The 15,805-nt window shown below is 38.5% G+C and overlaps 1 protein-coding gene and 1 long non-coding RNA gene across 5 annotated transcripts in view; one reads left to right on the top strand and one right to left on the bottom strand.

Annotated features, from left to right (window-relative positions):
* Positions 1–15,805, top strand: part of LOC121921340 — a 34,317-nt gene continuing 18,512 nt past the window's right edge. The window contains exon 1 of the long non-coding RNA XR_006101899.1: positions 1–121. This is a non-coding gene — a long non-coding RNA (uncharacterized LOC121921340). The remainder of the gene's footprint in view (positions 122–15,805) is intronic.
* Positions 1,771–15,805, bottom strand: part of FNIP1 (folliculin interacting protein 1) — a 122,016-nt gene continuing 107,981 nt past the window's right edge. For all 4 annotated transcript variants that reach the window (XM_042449263.1, XM_042449266.1, XM_042449265.1 and 1 more), the window contains 6 exons: positions 14,562–14,731; positions 11,446–12,868; positions 10,599–10,767; positions 8,136–8,333; positions 7,525–7,640; positions 1,771–6,889 (listed from right to left, as the gene is read on the bottom strand). In XM_042449263.1, the coding sequence (XP_042305197.1) occupies positions 6,811–6,889; positions 7,525–7,640; positions 8,136–8,333; positions 10,599–10,767; positions 11,446–12,868; positions 14,562–14,731 (2,155 nt within the window). In that variant the 3' untranslated portion in view covers positions 1,771–6,810. The remainder of the gene's footprint in view (positions 6,890–7,524; positions 7,641–8,135; positions 8,334–10,598; positions 10,768–11,445; positions 12,869–14,561; positions 14,732–15,805) is intronic.

The following is a 15,805-nucleotide window of genomic DNA, read 5'->3' on the forward strand; positions in this document are numbered from 1 at the left end:
AAAAATGGAGCTTTACAGATGCTGCTGGAAAAGATGCAGCATTTGAGAAATGGATTTAGAGATTTCAGACAGTGCATGAACTATTGGAAATCGATGTAATACTGGATGACAAGTGGTGATGGTGAGTAGAAAGATTGTTTATCTTTCTTGAAGCTGGCTATTAGGAGATGTGAGGGAAGGAAAAATGCACGTTGAATTGTCAGGGTCAATTCAGTGAGAATACTTGGTACAGAAAGAAATGTAGAGATAGTCCTGGAAACAGGAATATTTTGGTTTGAAGGTGAATGTGGGGTGAACATGTGAAAAGATTTGAATTGCAATATACTTTTAACAGACTCTCTAACTAAATTATCTCAGTCCTGACATCATTATGCTCTGAACAACTGGGTTTTTTGCATAAACTTTTCTGAACCTGCTAAAGTTTGTGTTTCTCAAGTTAGCCTATATATGGCAGGGTTCTTCAGAGGGGGTTTGCCATGACCATCCTCTGAGGCTGAGTTTCATTTGCCCAAGGACACCCAATGGGTTCCCATAGTTCAGCTGGGATTCGAACCCTGGTCTTCAGAGTCATAGTTTGAAACACTCAAACCACTGCACCATGCTGGCTCTGATGATGCTACCCCTCAAAAACTTACCTCTTAAGCCTCAGCAGTACTTCAACAGAAGGCATTCTGAGGTGATACAGATCAGGGCTCTGGGAAATGATAAGTGAATGGTCTCCCCGCACAGAGCACACTGAGACAGCTGGAGGCCTCTTGGGGTTCTTACACAACTGCTCTTGTGCCATGCAACCAGGAGAATATTGCAGTCAGCTGGGGTACTGCCTGGTTTAAAAGATAGGTTTTGGGGGTCATATTCAGTTGTCAATGACTATAAATGTGAGCCCCAAAGGTTACATGACAATAAATCCAGTTCATGATCTTGTAAATACTGAAGAGAATGCCAGAATGCCTATAATTGATAAGAAATAACTATTCTACCCATCATCCTTCACAATATTGTGGGATGCAAAATTGTGGTGTGTGTGTGATAAAGCATCTGGCAGAGATTGGCTGAACTTCTATTTTTATTTTATTGAATTTATATCATGCCTTTCTCCCAAGATGGGATTTAAGGCAAACACTTATAGCATGACAATTAAAGTTCATAAAGGACAAAATCTCACAATATCATAAAGAGACTAGCTACTGTGAGGGAAGCAAAAAACCAATTTCACTTCTTATGGTTTAGGGGGTGAAAAAACTTTGCACAGGGATATTTATTTAAAATATTTATGTCTTAGCTGTGATCAAAAATTGACTGTAGGGAAGTTCAAAATAACACAACAATGTAACAAAGAACACAGAACAATAAAAGTATAAGCCCCTTCAGGGCTGAACTGGCTTCATCTCATTCTGCATTGTGAAACCACAAGGAGCCTTGGAGCAGGAGCCAAACGATGATGCAGGACGCAAGCATGACAATTATAAAATCCAAAGAGGGGCAATTCTGACCAAGGCCAGGCAGCAGAAGGACTTTGGACATCACGAGGTGTGCACCCAACTTTATGGCTGTCACCTCTGACAATCAGTAGCACACTATGGTATTCATGTAGCTATGTAGGCTGACAGTGACTGTGAAAGTGTTTTTCCACAGGAGGGAAAATGTGCCACAGTGTGCCTGAAGACTCCAAGGGTTACACCTGAGGCAGCTTCCTAGATTGTGACATTTCTTCTTCAGGAAATACATCCTTTTGTCACACAGAATAAGTAAAGTACAGCATACTAGCAATTAAATGGACAATATTGTATTTATTGCACAAAGTTCCCCTAAAATCGGGAATGGTTATTATATAATACAAGTGCACATCTTGGGAAATATATATGTACAAAAACACAAAAGATAACAAGTATGTACATTTGCCCAGCATATTACACATACCACCATCTACATAATTTAGAGGAGACCAAAAACAAAACAAACAAGATCCTCCTGAAACACCTACTCTAACAAATAGGGATTTTAAAAAGGCAAGATTTAAAGTCTTGCTTTGGATTACCACCACCCTCCACCTTTCTTTTCTTGTTTTTAGCAGCCCGGTATTTGCAAGCTGCAGTGGAAAATTTTTTGTTAGTATGTATGTGCAATACACTTCAATATTTTCAGCCCTAAAATTAAGACGTATCAACGGACACTGGGGATATTGCAAAAATCAAAAAGGATTAGTTTTGTATATACATGGTACTGAAAAGCAAGATACATTAAGAGGACAACACTACAGTGCTGTTATAGTTCCCTTTTTAAAAAAGTTTTTTAAAAATCCAAACAAACAGATGCAAGTAGTACTTTGAGTTCAGACGTACCATAAACAAATTATCAGTTACAGGAAAGCATGCCATCATGCTACAATTTCTTTTGCAAATTAACCATTCCAGCAGTGTCAATAGAATGAGCATTAACAACAATACTACCCCCCCAAGTCTCAAATGAACCAAATGCTGGGAGGAGATGGGTAGCATATGGTTACCTAAAATCTTTTAGAGGCAATAAAGGAACTACCACAATGGCTGTGCTACTGCCTGAATTACTGATCATCATCCAACTGCATTCCTCACCCTATGGGGTCAGGACACTTGCCAATAAATGTGCAGATAAGGGCATAAAGATTGGAGCACAGAAATATTATGCCTTGTGGCATGTACTCAGGTTCTGAGCTCCCCCGGGAAGCAGCCTGAATGGATGCTTCTGAAATTTCAACAGCCACCATGTACTGATACAGCATAGCACCAGCACACACAGTAGTTGTACAACAACAGAAATGGACAAGCAAAGGGTAGGATAAAGGGGAGCTGAAGGCAACACACCCATGTGCCTTCATCAGTCTGTGTGGAAGCAAGCAACATCTGCACAGATCCTGAAGTAAAGCACCTTAATGGGGTGTATGTATTGCTCAGTACTAGAGGAGATATCTTGCACATAGAAGGTCCCAGACTCAGTCTCTGGTGATTCTATTCAAAAAGATTTCAGGTAACAGAGCTCAAAAATTTATCTATGTCTGTTATTTTGGGAGAGCCAAATATGAGTTTAGCAGGTGAAATGAACCAATGATTACATAAATACAGGGCAGCACATGCTAATTTTTTTTGACACTGAGACAGTACAGGAGACTATTCTCAGCTTGTCTGTATTGTCTAGGCTGCCTCCACAGGTTTGTAAAAACAGCAGCCCATCTCTCTCTGGTTGGAGCTGCAAAATTAAGAAGCACAGCAGTTTTCCCAGCAAACAATGGATCTCTTATTAAACAGACACAAATCCTCTTTGCATATCCTCCCACCCTGAGGCCTTGCCATTTAACAACAGAGCAATACACAGATTAACATGAAAATCACTCTTCCCAACCCAGGGTCACACAGTATAGATATACCCCACTCACTTCCATGCTAAGCATTCTCTGAAGATGCCAGCCAAAGATGCTGGTGAAATGTCAGAAACAAATATGTGAAGTTTTGGATTGTAGCTTTATTCTGGAAGTGTGGGGCAAGGGACAAATCGACAGAGGACCAAACAACCCATAACAGCTGCAGATCCCGTAATAGGCTTTAAACGAGCCACTTCTAGAGGTGGGCCAGCTACAGCTTGTATCATGGTCCTGAAGATATAGTCATTTAGAATAATCCAAATTATTCACATTCTGAGATCTAGGCCTATCCCAACATGATATATTTCAGAGGTTAAATTTCAAATCCCATCATCCCCAAGTATTATGGCCCATACTTTCTTTGTTTCAGTTTCAGCTTTTTGTTTAGACGAGCCTCTATACCACATTGTTCAAATTCAAGTTTTGCTTTATTTAAAACGTATGTCATTTGAGGATAGGTATATGGGTAAAATTCTGGTCATCTATGTCCCATTAGCTAGAGGCTCCTGAGCTTAAGATATGAACAGGTCTTCTGAGTAAACATCTACTAGCTCTGCTGCCACCTCAAAAAATTGGAACTTGCCCTTCAGGTTGACAGAGTGCTTTCCCTAATTCTCTCACACAGGTAGGTGGCAGCAGAGGCCTTTTGCACATGCTGGGCCCTTGATCAAGACTATGTGCTACAAACCCAAGCTCAGTTTGGTTTGTAAAAAAATTGCAAGAGCAGCCCTTTGCCAGGCAGACTCATTTGCAAACGATTTTGCCAATACAATTCTACTCAACTAGACAGATGTAGTACGAAAAACTGAAGCCATGACTTCATTTGCAACATCAGACTATTGCTAGTGAGATGGGGACAGATCAATCAAATGATCAATTTGGAAATGTTACTTTTTTGGGGCTACAGCTCCCAGAATTCCAGCAAACCAGTGGGGGGATTCTGGGGACTATAGTTCAAAAAAGAAACTTTCCCCAGACAGACAGACAGACAGAGTAGCTGCCCTGATATAACTGTCATAACACTAGTCTCAGTTCTGCACTGAACAGATGACAACTGTTCACTGAACAGAGAAGAGGGAGATTTATTGCTAATGGAGGCAGTGGGGGCCGCTAGCCATTTCAGCTTGTTAAAATAAAATCCAAAAGGAAGACCTGTATCTTCAGTACCAGAAAGAGGAGGAAGCACCTATCTTTCACTGGGGGAGGAGGACATAAAGAAAATGTTCTGGAATGAGAGAGCATTGCCAGTTGTTATACTAAAAGGTTGTTCTGAGCTCCTTAGCATAAAAACAAAAAACTGATGGAAAAGACCACAAACACATGAGCAGTGGCTAGTGGAAGGCTAGGCTCACCTTTTTCCCATTGGTGATGTCAGACCAAGAGGAGCAACAGTAGAGCCAAAAGTGATGATGATATTCACTGAGGTGTAAGAGAATTTTGTTTTAACATTTCCATCAATGGCACAAGTACAGTGTTTTTTCAAGCAAAAGGAGAGAGAAATTACAATTGTAGCCCACCCAGAATTCCAGAAAAACAAGAGTTTCAAGCACACTGTCATCTGTCTCAAAAAAGTAAAAGGTCTGGATGAGGCCTGTGAAATATCCAGCATGGTAGGTGCAATTTTCAGTCACTGTGTGATGATGTATAAATTCCAGAACAATAAAGTAGTTCATAACAAACTTATATTTAGTAATGCTACAGAAAATAAGCAAACCCTTTTAACCCAGTGTCGTGTTATTTCATGTGAGGTAGTAAATCCTGCTCAAAATATCTTTTATGTACTTGTTGCAACTGATCAGGAATCTTTTATCATTTAATTAGAGACAAATGGTAGCATAACAGAAAGACAATTGCAGCTTCTCTTCTTATATGTAGGTTTGCAATCCTAAACACATTCAGGGCTAAATCCAGGGTTTAGGGTTTAGATCCTAAATCTAGAGTAGATTTACTGAAATCATGGGACTAAAGTTAATTGGGCCTAACAAGTTCTATTCATTTCAATATGTCTGCTCTAGATAAGACTTACACTGGATTTACCCTTTATCTTGAAGAAAGTTGTGCATAATTCATTTGCGCTTATTTCTGAGTAGACATGCACAAGGTTAAGATTAATAATTAGGTTTTAAAAAGTGGTATCCTCAGGAAACTGTACTCAAAATGTTGAAATACAATTATTTAAACAACAATGGTGGGGGGGGGGGGGGGAAAGAGAAAATCACTTTCAAATCTGGTAATTAAGGACAATGTTCTTCAAACACAATTATCCATGTTGGGTATGTAGGTTTGTTTTGCTTCGTAGTAACTACCTGAAATCTGTCAAATGTAGGCATTTTAAACCCTACAGAAATGAATGGGACTTCAGTGTATCCTTAAGGATCATTGCATCATTCTTCTGTTCCCTCCAAATGGGACAAAATTGAAGTGAAGGAACCTTTACTGTGTTTTTGTGTGAAAAAGTTAACAGATAGGGTTGCCAGATGAAACAAAGGCCAGGACTCCTGTCCCATTAGTAATTGTGTAGCATTGGGAATTTCAGCCAGTGTTGCTTGCCATGCAAGTTGTACTGAAATTTCCCCTTGTATATAATCATTAAAGGGAAGTCCCTGTCCCTTTTTTCATCTGGTAACTCTAGTAACAAGAAATTACAGATGCATCCTCTTTTCCTGCCTAAGTTTTGCTTTCTGGAGTCCTTGGACAATAATATCAGCAGGAGAAAAATATCAATGCATAATCCGTTATATACCCAAACTGAGGAGAAAGTAGGCAGTTTTCATCTTCTCCATGAAAGAATCCCTACTTTTACATTTCTGAGCTAGGTGGCTCAGGCTACTTCTCATTCCCAATCTCCTACCTGCCTTTAAATTGTTTTTCCTCTCCAAGAAAAAAGAGATCTTCAGCATCTAACGGTAACGCAGAATGGTCAAATTATTACAATTAGTTGTAGCTTTATAGGTATGCACTTTAAATGCTCTCCTGGTTGGTACTAAGTAGCCAGCTGGTTCCATTCTCTTGTATAAACTATCAACACTGCGCAGAATTATACAAAAGTTTTCCTCCTGGTAATCCTTTAATTCATCATCTTGTAGGAACATCCACTTTGGCAGTAACTATCCAAGCCATTCTCCACAGTCTTCCAAAGCTCTAGTGTCTTCTTTAGTCATCTAAGTCTCTGGTCTAATTTTCTATTTTCTTTTTATTTTCTTTTAATGAGTGGGCAAGGAAGGAAGGAAGGAAGGTGGGCACAACTTCACTTGTTTGCACATGAGGCATTCAGTTGCAGAGGCACACAGTCAAGCCAACAAGTTGTTCCTTTGCCGGAGGCCAAGAAAGAGCTGGGACAAGGGTGGTTCATGTCTCCTTCCTTGTCTTCCATTCTATAAAAAGAAGGTTATTGTCTTTTGCCCTTTGGTATTCTAGAGAAGAATTTGGGCAACATATGGAGAGTGGGTGCTTGCTACTGCTGCCAGTAAAGGGAGGTCACTAGATTCAATCCTAAAAGAAAGAAATAACAAATAATTTCCAACAAAATTCACTGAGGTTCTGAAGCTTATTACTATGATGTAATATTTTAACTTCTTGATCAAAGCATCACTAGTTGTATATTTTAAAAGAGCATTTGAACTGTCAAGCACTACAAATTTATTACAGTAACCATTTGTATTTCTGTAACTGAAGGATATGCTTATTTATTTGATAACTGAGTTGTTTGTCACAAGAAACATTCCCCCTGGACTAGTCTGGTATACACTACTAAATATTTAATTGTTTCCAACTGTCTTGGGATCCAACATAGATAGATGCAGCTGAGAATATTCCCGTAGACCCTTGCTGAAATTTAGATTAGGCCCATGGGCTTAAATTTAGAATGCATTCTTAAAAATAGATGTGAATAAATAAAATTCCCAACAGAGAAGAAAGCGAGGGAGGATTGTGCTCTTTATTGCTCCAAATCTGATAATGCTCATTTGATTATTCTATTGATATGGAAATGTGAAAGACTAACAAACATCAGGGTGTGAATTTAAAACTTTGAATTATTTTAAAAATTCTGTAACATGGCCTAACCCTTAGGAAAAGAGTAGAACTTGCTCACAATTAAAAGGCTGCCTTTTGAATGGAAATCTTACCCTAGGACAACTCCCAGCTCTTTCACATGAACTCGCATCTGGCCTTTGAGATATTCTGACAACATCTTGCTCTTGAAATACAGTTCCTGCAGCCGATCCTCCAGGTGCATTACACACTGGGGAGACAGGGAAGAGGATAAACAAAAACAATGACATTTTAAACCTGTCTGTTGTTCAGCCAACATAAAACAAATTACGGTATCTGCCCAACCATACTGGCTTTTTTAGGAAACTCAGGATAAATATTTGGATAATGTCTTGCAGGGGTTTCTTTCATTAAAATAAACTAGGACAGACAGAACATGTAAGAAGGAAATTTACTCCAAGCAGGAGCGGGAGTTAGTTGAACATTGGTCAAATCTCAATTTATCAAAAACAAAAAGGCATTTAGCAGCTCTGATTAGATATTTCCAGGTTTTAACAGGAACTACATCATACAACATTTGAATTGGACTTCACTGTACTATAGCCAGTTTATGGTGTTGCATGGATGAACTGAAACAAGGATAATTATGTTTTGTGATTACTAGAAAAAGCCTTATCCACAGGGTCACTATGGGTCGAGATTGACTTGAGAGTACTTAATAATAACAAAAAACATAAGTACTTACAAAATTGGGAGATAAATTATGCTTATAAAGCTGAAGAGTGGAATGAAGCAGGTTGGAGACAAGATTAGAGACTAGCACATCTTTCCCGAGTTTATTATCCATGATTCGTCTCTGACTACTGGCCACTTGCACTGTCCATTTATCTGTATCTGCGATAATGCAGACAGCTTCTGCAATAGGTTCATCAAGAACAGGATGCTAAAAGGCAAAGAGAAGCATACCACAGTGAGTGCAAAAATACATTACTTCTGAGCATCAGCAGCATCTTGCACATGTAACTTTAGAATGAAAAATTAGAAGAATTTAGATCATGTGTTGTCATGTATTATTATATATGGAAGAAAGTTCCTACTGCATTCCATCCAGCCAGGATCCAAAATCTGTATAAAGACATCTTTAGACTTGTTCTTCAGGAATAGCACTCCCAAACGTCACATGCGACCTATTTTTTAAAACTCACGAGAGTTTCAGAAGTCATTTGTGATGTGGACTGGAGCAAAGAAACACCTGGATTGGAACAAGCCTTAACATATGTAGTATCTGAAATTCAGCCAACAGTTCTTCTTGTGTGTGTGTGTGTGTGTGTACATGTCTATTTAAATCTATGATAGAAGCAGACATTTCCAATTCTAATTAAAAATTATATTCTCTCAGGAAAAAAAAATCAACACTGCAACTTTGTCTGTGATTCAGGTAAGAACTTGCAAGGTGCAAGCATCTTAAAACTGATTTCCCCATCTCTCTGCCAATTTACCCTATTATATGTTTCACCTTGTCTAAGCAAACTATCATGATAATTTTAACTTTACTTTGTAGTTAGCTTCCATTTAATGTTGCCAAACATTAAAGTAACAGGCATATGTCTAATATATGTGAAAAGACCAGCAGAGGGAGCAAAGGACAAGCATTTCAAAGCTTTTGTAGAATTTTTCACTCTGGCCCTTTCTAATTTTTTTATTTAAAAAACAAACAAACATGAAATGTGAGTCATTTAACCTTTTTTTCTAAACAGCCCAAATAACAACATACTTCCACATTTTATCAAAATTCCTACAGTGTACACAAAGTATACACATTCCCTGTATCTGTAGCACCTCTGGACACTTGGATATCGGAAGTTCAATTATAATCTAGTAGGGGGGAAAATCTTCCTTTTTGGTATGAATATTTATTTCAAGTAAAAAAGTAACAATAGAAACAATAAAAAATGTTGGTTTTTCCACCCTGAGTAATTCTGGCAACTGTGACATAGTAAACATTTAGGACAATAGTTTGCATCATCTCTAGTTGGCAACAGAAAGCCACTGTGCATTTAAAAAGAAAATTATAAAGTGGTGTTTAACCTATTTTGCCTTGCCACCTTGAGTCCCTGTATTGGTAGAAAGGCAGGAGATAAGATGATGATGATGATGACAATAATAATAATAATAATAATAATACATTGCGCAACATAGGTCTGTAATGGTAGCAATATTATAATCTTAATTCTTCCATATCAGTAAGAACCTAATATGGGTCTGTTACAGACTGCCAAAATAAAGCTGCTTCGGGTCTCCTTAGAGGTATGCTATTTAAATGATGTATGGGTCCTAAGAGTCCGGAGGTTGCGCCAAAGCCACACTCCATTCCTAAGCACTGGAGTGCAGCTTTTGGTGCAGCTTCTGGATTCTTAGGATGCATGCATCATTTAAATAGAATACCTCCAAAGAGACCCGAAGCAGCTTTATTTTGGCAGTCTGTAACAGGCCATGGACATACTTTTTGGATCAGATTAAGATACCATTTTAATCCAAAATTCTGTTTACATTCAAATGCCTCCAAGCTGCTGCCATCCTCTTGCTTTCCCTCAGTATCATGTACTGAGGGGTATTTATTTAGTTCATGGCTTAAATAAATAATAGTGTTATAGGACAAATTAGATCAGATAACTAGCTTGAAACCCAAGAATTACTGGTGGCTTACACTAAGGAAAACTTTGTTAAAGACACAAAAATCTGACCAGCAATGAGAAAAGGTATCCTAAATGTACCAGCCACAATTAATAGAAACTCATTAAAAATTCAAAAGGACTTAAGTGAGTCCCTTGTCCTGATCATTTCAATGGCACTTCAATTAGATTGCTTTGAATTTGTGCCACTGCATTTTAAGATCCCTGATCAAATTTGTCACTTGTTATTATTTTTTTACTACAATTAGCAGAGAATGAGGCTGCTGCTGATTTCCCAGAAGCCTGGTTATGACTTTTGTATCAGAACATAACCCTGGCAAATTATGTGCAACATTCTTAAACAAAACTGGCTTTGTATGCTGGATAATCGTTTTAAATCTCTGTTATGGATGTGGAGTGTTTCCACTATAAATCTTTTGCACCCTCACAGACCTGTTTTATTCCAGCAAGTTTCAGAAATATTTGTTGTTGATGGTCAAAGATAAATTTCATCTCTTGGATAGAGTTTAAATTACCTGCACAGCATGCGACAAATCTGACATCAAACAGTGTCTCAGTTTCTCATCATTTCCTACTCCTTGCAAAACAAAGTCAGGTACGTAAGATGAACAGTAGCCACCTAGCAAGGACCTTCCAAAATTGGCAATACTGGGCTGGACAGAGTTCACTTCAATTAATTTTGACCTGAAAGAAAGGTATAACATGGGCATGTATACTACTACTAGCACTGATTTCTTCAGTGAGACACCATAGTGTGCAACCTACTTCACAATTCACATACACAAGTCCCCAGTGACTTCACTGGGACTATGTCATGTATGATAACATGACAGATCCAGACTTAGTGCAAACCATTGTTATTGTTGATCCAATATTAAAAGATGGCTTAACAGAAACTTTTAGATGACATCTGTATAAAGTACACAAGGGAAGGGAATTATATGAACCAGTCCTGAAATAAATCATTGTAACACCGTATTTTTTCTCCTCTTGGTCAAGTGTCTTTTTGTAGCATTTCTTAAAGAAACAGTATGACTCACCATATTTCAAAGGTATTTAGAGCACTTTTAAAGGTGCAAACTTATGGAGCTTGTCTGCAAGTTGTACACTGCTGCATTGCTTAAGGTACTACCTTAAAAAAGTCCACCTGAAATAATCAATGCTGGACCGTTTGTATGGGGATAACAGTATCTTCTCTATACTGTACAGGCTTTTTACTAGTATTTATTTTGCAAGCACTCATGAGTATAAACAAACAAGAAAGGGCTGTATTTGCCTACTATCTCCAAAGCTACCATTCTGTCATGTAATTAGGCAAATAACAGATTTGACCAAGTGCTAATTTGTTCAAGAAATACCTACCCAGGAAAAGGTATGTCTTCTTCTTCTGCCCATTCTTCTTGATCTGTCCCATAATAGTTCTGTCTTGTCCTGGCAGCATCATGCCCTGCATCTTCACTTTCACTGTCCCCAAGGGCACTATCTGAACTCTCATTTCGTGGAATGTCCCAGTCTACCCCTGGGTCGGTCTTTTTTTCTAAGTTCTCTCTGTCCCCATGGGGGACAATCACAGAGATTTTCTCTCTTTGGTCCTGCTCTGCAAAGCAGTTTTTACAAGTCTCTTGACGAACAGATTCCATAAACTTACAAAATTCACTGGGGGATTTGTAGTTCTTTGTACAGGGTTTGGAGGGAAATTCTAAACTACTGTTTGGATCTACAACATCTGTAGTTGCTTTCACTGGAATATCATCAATCGTTCTGGTTTCAACTAATCCTTCCTTAGTAAAGTATTTTTCAAGCAGATTAGCACCTTCTTCACTGTAAGGATTCCAGTTCTGGAGCTTAATGGCAACCTGAGGGAACTCTTCATTTGTATTCTCATCTGTTTTTTGGTCCTCATGGTTTTGTGATGCTTCACACTTCTCCTCAGTAGATTTTCTTTCTTCGTTCTCCACCTGGTTGCTGTGCCTAGTCATTTGTTCTGCTACTGCTTGACTTCGGACCTCAATATCTGAATCCGGTGACATGGAATCTCCAATGAGGAAAGTCACCTTTGTTTGAGCTTCAGCTGTACTGCAAGGAATGGCTTCAGATGAGATTTTATCAGGTGGCTTCTTCTCTACCATGACATTTGTTGATCTCACTGCTTCCACGGACTGATTGTCAGAATCCAGAGAGGCCTCACTCCTCCATGTTCCATCTGTTGGTTCTAGTGTGGACTGTGTCAACAGGGAAGCTGACCCTGTGAAGACCACTCTCTCCAACTTTGTATCCAGGCCAGAACTCAATGGGTCTTTGCAGTGCTTCACATCAGCAGTCCTCTCTTGGCAGTCAGTAGGTACTGCTTTGTCTTCACTTGAATCAGATTCCACTTCCACCTCCACTTTAAGGGTATTCTGCAATTCATCCCTCTCATGTCCTGAAGCACTTTCTGTACTCTGGATAGGGTTAAGGGGGCCCTTACAATATTTGCAGCTGCAGTTAGACGTTCGCACTTCTTCAGACTCTTGGAAGGGCAAACTGCTTCTGTTCTTGTGCACTGTGACCAGCACGTACTCAGATTCTTCTACTTCCCCCTTCTCAAGCGTTGTGGTGATAACTGTGCCAGGCATCACTATGGCTTCATCCTCTCCATTTTCCAGAAGATGAGTCTCTTGCAGCTCAGAGCATCTTATGAAGTAAGTGAGGAAATAAAGCAAACGTTGCACGAGATCCTGTCTTTTGCCAACCACTATTGTTTTTGATAGTCTTACAGGTGACCCAATAGCTCCATACAGATCTCCTGTGAGCCAGAACATAAAAAAGCATGCTTATATACATAGTACATGACATATAAAAATGGCTGAATATCTTGAAATTTCTAAATTATGGACATTCTGAATTATGAAAATTCTAAATTACTGCAGCACATATGTTTTCAAATTATTTTGCTGGGATGGATGGCTATATGAGAAAAGATTTACCTGCAGAAACATTCAGTAGTTCTCTTTCATTTAAAAATAATGCTTAACCAGGGCAAACATGGGATTTGAAGTCATGGGACTTGTGGTGTCCAGCCAGGACTGTTTGAATCTCCCCCTACATTTTTTTTTCATATTAGTTCAGGCCATAGTATGTTTTAGTATAGGAAATGTTCATTGTATTAGTTGTGGGAGGAGCTGTAGGATCCCTTGCATTTTTCCAGGTTTGGTTTGCACCTTCCCAGCAAGCTCTGTTTTAGCTAGAGGCTTTTTAGTTTTAGGCAGTCTTTGCTGTGAGCTTGCAGAGATCTGTCTTTTGGTGGCAAACAGGCCCAGACAGCCAGAAAGGGCATTTCTTACACGTTAGCCAATTTGGTTACCAGGAACAAGTTAGCCAAATTAGTTACCTACATGAAACAAGTCAAAGAAATCAGGAGCTGAAAAACCCTGCACCAGCTCCATTGAGTGAGGAAATCAAACCAAGATCAAACCCAGAGAGATGACACCCTGAAGATTACTAAAAATCAAACTGTAAAGTATCTTTTATTTCAAGTTATTTAGAGCTGGGGAGGAGAAAACCCTTTACTTTTGTTCTTTAAATTAAACTTCCCCATTTTTGAACTTTACATTCAGCATCAGAGCCTTTTTGGGTAAAAGAGTTTGATTTCACCAGGGTACTGGCATTGCACACCCAAACCTGCCACCACCTTTAGTTGGGTGTGTCTTCACAGGACTGCTACAAACATTACACCTATCCATTTGACTTTTTGCCATGTTGGTGCATAACAAAGGCTGCAATCTAAGCCTCTTTGAGCATAATAGGACTTGCTTCTGAACAGTGGTCTAGTTGTAAACATTACATTGTAGAGGCTGATACAGAAGTTGATCCTGAGAAGCCATAGCCATGCCCAATCTATCTAAAACTACATTACACAGACAAAACCCCAAACAGCAATACCTTGTTCATTAGGCTTTCAGAGGTGAAAAAGAGCCAGAATTCAGCTCCCCTTCCTTTCCACCATAGACCTGTGGTTCTCAAATGTTTGACACTCCTGTTGTTTGGATTTCTACTCTTTGAATCCCTGAGCATTGCCAAGGCGGTAGACTGTAACTGTACCACAGTTTCTGAATAAGCATGCATCATTTCTGAACAAACATGTAAGAGTTATGACTAATGACTTTAAGGATTTAGCTGTACTTTTCAAAAATGGAAATTATTAAGTATGAAAAGCTTTCATTCCAACTAGAAATGAGAGGGGGGAAAACAAGATAAATCATAGTAGAAGAAGAGAGTATAGTAGAAGACAAGTCATTATGAAAAGGCTGATTTTAGAGCTCGTTTATATTGTTTTATTCAAACAGAATGAAACTGCTAACCTAATAATTAGTAATTCCTTTTCTTATCTCCAGCCCTTTCCTCACTACATTTCTACTTAACTGGCTTTCCTATTACAGACAAGAACTTAGCAAAAAGGTTATTCTTGGAATAAAATGCCGAGGTAATGTCAGACATACCTAATTGTGCCCACAGTGGATTGTATGGATGAGACTTGGCCAACATGTCCACACTCTGTGAGGAATGCTTTTCTAGAAAGATTCGGATAGGTGGTTGGCCATTTGGCATAACCGTAGGGACCCAGGCCAGATGGTTTGTCAAAATTGCAGTCAGAAGTGCTGGTAAAAATCTGAAAGAAAAAGAAGATGCTACATTTTAGACATAAAACAAAACCTCACACTTCTTCATTCACTATGCACAAAGCATTCCTTTTGTTGTAGATGCAGGATTGGGACCGATGAACTCATGAGATCTCTGTAGAATTCTACAGTTCTCACACACAATAAAACTGTTTTGTCCACTTGTAAAAGGTGGCATGTGCTACGTGTGAATAGTTGAAATGTGCTTGCTAAATTGTCACCAGTGTAAGTTAAACTTTTGCCAGTGTAGATGCTCCATGTGCAATCTACATTTCCTGGATTTGGCCCTTTCAATACAATTCTTGAGTATATTTATTTAGAATACAATTCTTGAGCAGTCTGAAACTTATCTTAATTCTATAATGTTATATTTATGAACAATATTAGAAAGTGTCTACCTGACGTATCGGTCACCTTGATTTTGCTATGTCCCACTGTTCAGGACAGAAAAATGCAGGGGTGTGTGTGTTAGATTTAAACATTTTTAGTGTCATATCGGCTAGGCCTTACTGTGCTAAAACTTGAAACAGCAACTTGGAATGGGTCTCTTGAAATCTGACCATTCTGTGGCACTGTACTGATTTTACTATAGCTGAATCTATAATAGCTAAGGAGACTTAGTTAACATCTGGAGATGGACAGCTAATAACTTTGCAGCATGCACTTTCAATACTGTTTTGAGGTTTGGTAGATAGTCTCAAATTTTCCTTTTTGTCCAAATACGTGTGTCATGTTCTGTCAGCCAGATATCAAAACTCACTGGCTCAAAGGTGTTTTTTTAAAAAAAAATCTACATTAAATGCTGTTATTTAAGAACACACTTTGTCTTTGATGGGGTAAAATATTTCCAAGCAGATAAGACTGAATTTATTCTGCACTTAGAATTACACACTAAAGGATAGGAAAATATAGAATTTCCGTTCAATCTATCATAATGCCAGTTTAAACTTATGAAGGAAAATATCTTTGCTATGAATTGTTTATGTCATAACACAAATATGATAAAATATGAATTATAAAAATATTATAAAAATATTTTAATTTTCTGTAATTTTTTAAAATTT

This window comes from Sceloporus undulatus, chromosome 2, assembly GCF_019175285.1.
Source record: "Sceloporus undulatus isolate JIND9_A2432 ecotype Alabama chromosome 2, SceUnd_v1.1, whole genome shotgun sequence".
NCBI lineage: Eukaryota > Metazoa > Chordata > Lepidosauria > Squamata > Phrynosomatidae > Sceloporus > Sceloporus undulatus.